We start from the raw sequence: 9,464 nt of genomic DNA on the forward strand, positions 1-9,464 counted from the left end.
TTTTACCCTAAAATATTATCAAAATTAAAATAAGTAGTCCATATGTCACCGTAAAGAGAGTTTGGTGAAAATGTTTAACTTACTTGTATTAGTCTCTTCTTTATGAATATGTATGATAAAGAACATGAGGAATCCTCTCTTGCAATGCATTGAAAGCAAAAATATGCTATCATCCACTTGCATTTGTACTGTTTATAATAGTAGGTGTAAGTGTTTCCACACATAGATGCTGGTAACAGTTGAAACACACAAATTTCATACACAACCCTCTATCTAGGTAAACTTCAATGTTGTGTATTATATTCCCTTAGCCTATCTTAATTGTGTTTTGTAGTTTTCACATGATTGCATTTATAAATAATTTTGTGGTTTTAGCTAAGTGGTGTGACAAAACACTGTGTCATCCACCTGAAGTTGGTCTTGCTCCTATAATCCCAGAACATTTTCTCTGGAGACCTGGATGCTTAATTCTAATTTGGAGCAGTGTCCTTCATTTTTTCACCATACAGCACTCACATCATCGTTATCTTCAGATTTCTGGGTGTCAGCACTGGTCCCATTGGTAAGGGTGAAGTTGCCCTGCTTTTATTCTACATACAATCACAGTGCAGGCAGAAAACACATTCTTTAAATGGACACATTCTTAAATTTGAATTAAGAATGAAACACATTCTTAAATTTGAAAACTAGAAAACGCCACCAACATCACCACCACCACCACCACCACCACCATCACAATTCATTTGATTAAACAGAACTGTTCAGCAGATTTGTCTCTTCTGACAGCGGAGTGCTCATCTATCATTAGGAGATTTCCCATGGGCTGCCCCCAAATCCGCTTTGTCTCTGTTTTCTTTGGACCCCCACCGTGCTCAGAAGCCATTGGACATTACTCTCTTCCTCAATGCCAAGGACACTGATGGACATGACAGAAAATACCCTTGCTGTGCTGATGTTGAGGCCTGCTCCCAACACGTCTCATTTTCTCTGCACTTCTACACCTTCAGCAAAGTGAGTTTAACAGTGTTTTCCCTTCCCAATTGTTCTTTAATTACAACATTTAAATATCATTTTGTGAATTTTACTCCCTCAAGGGTTGCGTGTGTTCATTAATTACAGTAACACCCTCAGTACATCGAGTATACCCAAGTATAATTTTGTAAATATGCTTAATACATTTAAATAACACTGCAACAGTCAAATACAGTATAAATAGGGATATATACTCCAATATATTCATACATAGTACCACAGAAATCATTTTATTCTTGCTTTGAGCAGTTAGGGTATCACAACATTACTTCCTTCATATGTAAAAACTCACCCGATAGCAATGATCAGAATGTAGTCAAAGAATACATAATAGGACTGACCCAGAAAGTCTGAACTTATACACATGTGTGTGTGTGTGTGTATTACTAAGCATTGAAGAATTCCTTAAACAGCTTAACATTATGAATGATGGTGAATTTTATGTATATTAAAAATTTAACCTTGCATCATAGGACTCAATTGCAGTCAGAGTGAAAGAATAAAACACAGACTTGCAAATTATACATTTGTTGAATTAATAAATACTATATTGGGAATCCATAGGACAATGGATATCAAATACATATAAATAATAATTCTAAAAACACACATCTCTCATGATTAATGTCTGTACTTCATTTTAAAATAATGTGAAAATTTTAAATATGCAGTCACATTAAATGCTGCTAAAACTCATAAACTTGGTACAAATTTAAATGCTGGCAACTAGAAATTACTGGTGAGGAAGTGAACAACTCCCCCTTCTGCCATAAGTTTCATACCAACAGGCATTTTGCCAAGCAGTTTACAAACTTCTGCTAAGTTTATGCATTCAGCCAAACAGAAGAATGGCTGATTGCCAGATGAATTAACATAGAGGATCTGAAAACAAAAACCAAATGAAAACATAAGACATTGAGGATAACATGTTGAATAGTACATGAGAGAAATTTGCATACATTTCTGCAAATTTATAGAATATTTTGCTGATGAGAGCATACATTGCCAAATAACTACACATGGAAGATAGCATTTATGCCATAAAATTAATTTAATTGGATAGCACTAGGATTCATTGAAGTAGAAAAGGCACATACAAACATTTTAAATGCTATTAATACAATTTTATGGCAAAATGGATAAAGGATAGATTCATGTAAGTATATATAAAGTCAGTGGCACTCCACGATAATATTCAAATTGTTTTTTCTAAATAAACATAAATATATTAATATGTCATTATTTATTGGAATATTAAATTCACTAAAATCCCTTTAGATTTTAAATGTTTAACAACTGAGTGAGAACCTGACATAAACAACTTGAAAGACAAAAGGTTTATTGTGCTTCACCATGCAGAGGTTTTAGTCCATGGTCTATGAGTGTATTGCTTTAGGCCTGCAGCCAGTCACAAATAGCAGAAAAGGTAACAAAGAAGAAGCTACTCAACATGGCATCCAAAAATCATAGAGGGTGAAGGAGTCAGAGAGGAAAGGCCCTGGGACCTGATATCCCTGTAAGGTCACTCTCATCATGTACTACCTTCAGTTAGACCCACTGTCTTCAAATAATTAGGAATTTGTCTTGAATATACATATATAAATATACATATGTTTACACCTATGAATGTGTATGGTATATTATTAAACATGGGTGCTGAACTTCAATGCTACTCAGAATTACAAAGGAAAAAGAATAAGTTTTACAAGTTTTTAAATTTACTGCATATCAATAATATCTAGTAATAGAACAATCAAGTAAATGAAGAAAATAAAAAATTATACATCTGCTGAATTAATAATGAATTCACAATCCACAGAAAACTGTAGAAAATATATGTGCAAAATTCACGAGATAAAATGCTCTTAAGAATAATGTATTTACTTTATCCTAATAATATTTGAAAATGTAAAACAATATCACACACTCATGTACTCATAAAATTGAGAAAAATTTAAAAGTTACTCACTTCAAATTAACAGTGAGGAGAGGGAAATGAAAATATTTGCACCACTTTGGTGTGGCTATAAAAATAACAGACATTTTGGAAAACAATTTGTACATATGTAAAAAGTTTATATCAAAGTATAATTTCCAATTAAAAGAATAAACATGGAACAAAACTGCAGAACAGACAAAAGAAATTTGCTTAGTAAGGCATTCGGTAGTGTACCACGAGAGGTGTGTATGTGTGTGCAAATTTGCACCACACTTCTGGTGAGGACATGAGTTTACACGAGAACCTGACTGCGAAGGAGAAGAGTGGGATCCTGTTTACCTCAAGCGGAGGAGAAAGCTGATTTGGATCAGGATCAATACTCACCAGAATACGAAGGGTGTAAAAGAATTCCAATTTTTTTTAAAAAATAGGTTTTTGATTAAAAATAAATGCACAGGGGAAATGTGAATGTATGGAAAGTCAATTGAAAGCTCATGTGATACTGATTACTAAAAACGATTAGATTTTCATTTTGGAAACTGTGAAGTTATAGTATCAATATTTATTAGAATTCTTAAAATTAGTAGACTCACATCAGTTAATGTTTGTGAAATTGGACAGTTTGCAAATACAAAATATTTTGGGTATACCATGGAAACTAAAAACTATGAAAATGTATTTTAAAAAGATAATTATAGTGTTATGTGTAATAGACAAAATAAATTATCAAGAATGCACACAAAGATTAGCAAACTATACGATTAAAATTTCAATAAAAATGCCACACAGAAAACAAACATGTAAAATGAAATTTAAGTCATATGTAAATAAATTTCTTCTTGTAAAATTCATGCCCCATAAAACGACAGTCTGTTTTTAAAGCAGTGATTTAAAATCAGGTATGGTGGCGCAGTCCTGTAATCCCAGCACGCACCAGGCTGAGGCAGGAAGGTCGCACAAGTTAGAGGCCAGTTCGGGCTACACAACGAGTGGAGGGTCAGCATGAAATATAGAGCAAAACCCTGTCTCAATAAATACATAGGTAAATAAATAAATACACAAATAAGTAAATTAATCTAATTTAAAATTCAACATAGAGGCAAGGAGTTAATGGCAGCCCTTACATTCACATGGAATGACCGCCTCTAGCAAGTTACATCAATTAAGTGGATATTGAAACAGCTGGGATTCATCCTCTAATTTTCTAGACTTTCCAGATCCTTAGTTACTTACAGTCTGAAGGATTTTTTTTTGTAAATTTCTCAAAATTTAATATTGAAAGTCAAATAAATAAATGTTCCAGAACATCTCCATCACCGCAGATGACACCTGAAGGATTTCTCTCCTCCTTTGCCTGTCTGCGCTGTGGGGATCCTTTCTCCACTGCTGTGTATTTTTCTGCTGTGGATGACGCATGTCAAAGGTTCACAGGAAAAGTGGCTGGTTTTTGCCTGGATCCATCAAATTCCTGTCAGGCTTTCAAGATTCTTCCTCATTGAAGCATTTTGTGGGATTTCATACTTGATTTTTAATTGTGTTCATTATGCTTCACATAAATCCTCCACCCTTAATATTTAAAATGTGCAATGCAGTACTGTTAACTCTGAGCAGAGTGGTAGCAAATCTCTGGAACTTAATCACGTCAAGAAACTGAGATGTGCTATATATTGTAGTATTTTTTCTTTGCTTTGTTTTTTCTGTTGTTCTCTTTTGCATTCTGGGGATTGAACCTGGGCCTTAGCACTGAGCTACAGGACAGGGCCTCCCCTCTTTATTGAGAGCTGCTCTCACACTTGAAATTTAGCTGCCTCAGCCTTCCGAAGTCCAGGCATTACAGACACATGTGAGAGCTCCTGGCTGAGCAGTTCTGCGTTTGTTACACACTTCGGTTCTTGCCACTATCTTCCCACTTTTAGATTCTAACCGTTTGAGTCTGTTATGGATCCCATGTGTAGGATGGCACATTATTTGTCCTTTGAATATTTTATTCCACTTAGCAGAATGTCATTCTGGCTCATCCGTGTTACTGCATATGGTAGGATATCCTTGATAAGTCTGATATTCCATTATTTATGGAAGATACATTCTATTTATTCCTTCCTAAGTAATACATATCTAGGTTGTTTCTAAATCTTGGCTATTTCAGGATTTATGACAGTGAATATGGGAATAATAATACCACTGAGAGAAACTTTAAATGCTAATACTCCTAGAAAAAACCTAGACATGGTGTTCTAGATCCTACAATAAACCAAAGTTGATTTTAAAATGTCCTAAGCAATTAGTGGACAACCTCCAGGCATTTGATTGTAAATTCAAATGACTTAGGGTTAATCTCCAATGGTTTTGCATCTCCCCAGACAGATTCAAAAGTCAAAAAAAAAGGTCCATAAATTGTCCTCACACTCCACAGGTTAAGAAACACAGAGACTCAAGAGAGTGATTTCACTCCAGGTAACGAAGATGGACTATTTCATGAGCTGTCGTGTGTTATCAAAATCTAAAGAATGGGTCCCGATTTGCAATGGCTTCACCATTTGGGAAAGGGACTATTTTTGACTCAGTTTCTGTGCAATCACCTTGTAATGCTTGCAAAGTAATGGAACCTCAAGGTTCTTCATATTAAAATTTGCAAAAAGTCCTCATAGCCTGAGGCAGAAATCCCCTTTGAAATACACATTGTGTGTGTGTGTAGAAAGTTTTTCACCTTGTATGCATGTAATGTTGGACCTCGCAGATGGTAACACTGAGAGGAGTTTTACTGTAAGTGAAAGGATGTAGAATTTCTGAGGCAGATATTGAAACAGCAGTGATTCAGCCTCTCAGTTTGATCTCTGGCAAATACTTAGGTACTGAGAGGTTCTAAATTCCTTTTGACTACCTTAAATTAAGTATTTGGATGTATATGATTTTGTTAATAAATGTAAAAATGAGCTCTATTATTGATATCTTTCTAAGGAAAAACAATTTCCCCTTTACACTGAGATATAGGGATTGACTTTTGGAGTAAATATTTTATGACAAGTTTAATAATAATAGTAAGATGTTCTTTTAGCTGTGCCATCTGACTAAATTTTTCTCAGACTACCTGTTTAAAAATATATATGATTATTCAATTATAATTAGTCAATTGTGGAAGGTAATTTCCATGTATCTCCAAAAATGGATAATGTACATCTATTTCTCTACATTACATGGATCTTTATATTTCATTATCATGTGAATATTGTTTTGTAATCTTTCATTTTTAGAAACCAAGCCAAACCAACATCAAAAAGGATTTGAACTGTTTCTTGCTGTGCTTATTAAAGGTATTTCTCAAATGCCATTATCTGGCCCATGTTTGTATTTAATTTTAGGGTGATGTCTGAAAAGGCAGAGTAGGAGATTAAATACCCACAACCACACAAGGAGCATTTTATGTGAGCTCTACGGCAATAACCTGAGATCAGTTTGATGTTCAGTGTGAACTTGAATGCCTTTTCTGTTTGCTTGTAGCTCAAGTTCAGCTTTCCATCATGGTAGCTCTCACTTTAAGGTGTGTCATTTCCATTTCTTTTGTTATTAAAAAATGAAAAATTTTGCTCACAAGTTTTTATACCAATGAAAATTAACTTACACTAAGATGCGATATTCACCTCCCACTATGCTATACTTAAATCTTTAGGATATGAGCAATTCAGAGGCATTTTGTTTGGTCTACATATAGCTGTCTGCATAATGTGCTCTATCATATTTGGAATAAGTCCTTCTGACACATCACACACAGGGTTCCCGAATCCATCCAATAATCTGTGAATATATCATCTTTACTACTGCGCTGTGGGTAGGATATTGTATAGCAAGCACACTTCCTATTTTATAAAATATATGCTTATGAAATTTATTACAAAATGTCAGCATTATTTTGCATCAATCATAGCATCTTTTATGCAAGAGAATTTTATGACTCTTCAGTTTCTAAATCCCATGCTGATGACTCATGTTTTTCCTAATTTACACAGAATTCTTCGTACCATCCCAGGTTTGGCACGATAAAGTTTATCTGATTTGCTATATACAAATAAGTGTATTTCAATTGTAATAAAAATAACCAAAGGGGAAGAATATTTTCAATAAATTTATGTAAAAGCAACTTATATGAAAACATCACTATCCTACTTGTTAGCAATAGAAGGTCAGTCATGAAAATGGCCTAAAAATACTCATGGATCAGGAGCATAGTGAGGGAGAAATACAAGCACATTTATTTTATATAATTAATATAACTATACATGTTAAATAAAAACTATCTCAAGGGAGTTACCATTACCACTAGAAAACACAAATATACAGATGTGCTTCATCTACGAGAACTATTTCAGAAATCTTGGACACACCAAGTCACTTAATTATTCTTTCAATCAATATTGCAAGGACATGTTTTTGTATATGAGTGTAGAGTTTGAGATAAATTGTTACTCCAAAGTAAACATTCTATGTCTAGTTACCTGTCTATGTATGAAGACCTCTTGATCTTGGAAAAAAATTTAAGGATGGGTTTATTGTTTTGTAGTGAATATTGGATACAGTAGGATGTTTAGTTGATTGACTAAGGCCAGTGGTTGTTTATTTTGCAACAAATACCACCAAACCATGGCTGAACAGTTAATAAGATAATTCTATGAATACAATCACTCACAATGAGAAGTAGTAATGTTCTGATTTCTATACATATATATGAATATTTATACATAAATATATTCATATACAGTTTATTTAAAATTATATACAATAGCATGCTTTTTGGAAAATATTCTATATTGGAATATTTGAATGTATCTTATTTACCCAGTTTGGCATAAAAAGCATCCTGCAGGTGATTATATTTCTGTTTTTACCCTATGCTGATGTTCTTACAAAAGTCGGTCCTCTGATCACCCTGGATGGAGGAGCACAACCTCACCACGGTGACCGAGTTCATCCTGCTGGGCATCACAGACCGTCCCGAGCTGCAGGCTCCACTGTTCGTGCTGTTCCTCATCATCTACCTGACCTCACTGGTGGGCAACGTGGGCATGATCGTGCTCACCCAGGTGGACTCCAGGCTGCAAACACCCATGTACTTTTTTCTCAGACACCTGGCTCTCACTGATCTTGGCTATTCTACAGCTGTGGGACCCAAAATGTTGGTAAATTTTGTTGTGCATCCAAATAAAATCTCTTATTATTGCTGTGCTGCACAGCTTTCTTTATTTCTTCTGTTTATTGGTAGTGAGCTTTTTATTCTGTCTGCCATGTCTTATGACCGCTATGTGGCCATCTGTAAGCCTCTCCTCTACAATGTCATAATGTCACAAAAGGTATGCTGGATGCTGGTGGCAATACCCTATCTCTACTGCACATTTATGTCACTTGTAGTCACTGTAAAAATTTTTACTTTATCCTTCTGTGGCCAAAATGTCATCAGTCATTTCTACTGCGACTGCATCCCCTTGCTGTCTTTGCTGTGTTCAAATACACATGAAGTTGAATTGATAATTATGGCCTTTGCAGCTTTTGATTTGATTTCCTCCCTTCTGATGGTCCTCGTGTCCTACCTGCTCATCTTTGTGGCCATTCTCAGGATGAACTCCACAGAGGGCAGGCGCAAGGCCTTCTCCACCTGCGGGTCCCACCTGACCGTGGTCACAGTGTTCTACGGGACTTTGATATTCATGTACGTGCAGCCCAAGTCCAGTCACTCCAAAGACACTGACAAAATGTCTTCCGTATTTTATACTTTGATCATCCCAATGTTGAATCCTTTGATCTACAGCTTGAGGAACAAAGATGTAAAATGTGCCCTTCAAAAGACCTTGAGAAGGATAAGCAATATCTCCTGTTAAGGGTTGCATACATTGTGAGTCCTGTGGTATGCAGATCGGGATGAAAACCTTATGTTTCCCTTCAGAATATATAGCAATTTCCAATGCTCTCAGCACATATTTAAAGATTAGCTCTCTACAAAGCTATAAATATGGCCTTAATCAAAGCAGCTAAGTGTGTGACTTCTTTGAAGCGAAGCATTTTAAACATAGTGACTGAATAAACAGTATAGTATACTAGAATAGACTTAGGTTCTGTAGACCATGAGAGCAGGCAGCAGAAAGTGTACATTCCATGTGCATGAGGAAAAACAATCAACACAAGTGAGAGATTAAATGATTCATTAGCCTATTCACAACCATTACTATAAACTTTCCAGTGTCCGTGTGTGTGTGTGTGTGTTGGCATGTATGTCCACTCTTTTGAAGCAAAGTTGACCTCTTTATTACAAGTTTCATAAATCTCTGTTGTTTAGGTTACATTTGAACTTGATCATGGTGTCAAGATGCTCATTGTAGTGCAAGGATGGGAAGGAAGCTGTCTTGGAATACGCTCCAATGCACTTATTCAAAGTGGAGAGCTTGGGAGTCTTATATTTTCCTATGCTTTCTCAGCCATGAGCCAAGAAAATGTTTTTACTCAATAT

The 9,464-nt window shown here is 35.2% G+C and overlaps 1 protein-coding gene across 1 annotated transcript; it reads left to right on the top strand.

The window, feature by feature from the left end:
- Window positions 1–7,882: 7,882 nt before the first annotated feature.
- Window positions 7,883–8,838, top strand: LOC106146270 (olfactory receptor 8K3-like). The gene has a single exon (XM_013506372.1). The coding sequence runs from the start codon at window positions 7,897–7,899 to the stop codon at window positions 8,836–8,838; it is 942 nt and encodes a 313-aa protein (XP_013361826.1). The 5' UTR covers window positions 7,883–7,896.
- Window positions 8,839–9,464: the final 626 nt, after the last annotated feature.

The sequence above is a fragment of the Chinchilla lanigera genome, unplaced genomic scaffold, assembly GCF_000276665.1.
Source record: "Chinchilla lanigera isolate Chin_1 unplaced genomic scaffold, ChiLan1.0 scaffold00110, whole genome shotgun sequence".
NCBI lineage: Eukaryota > Metazoa > Chordata > Mammalia > Rodentia > Chinchillidae > Chinchilla > Chinchilla lanigera.

Coding starts and splice junctions, on each gene's coding strand:
- LOC106146270 (XM_013506372.1), top strand. CDS start 7,897: ATGGAGGAGCACAACCTCACCACGGTGACCGAGTTCATCCTGCTGGGC.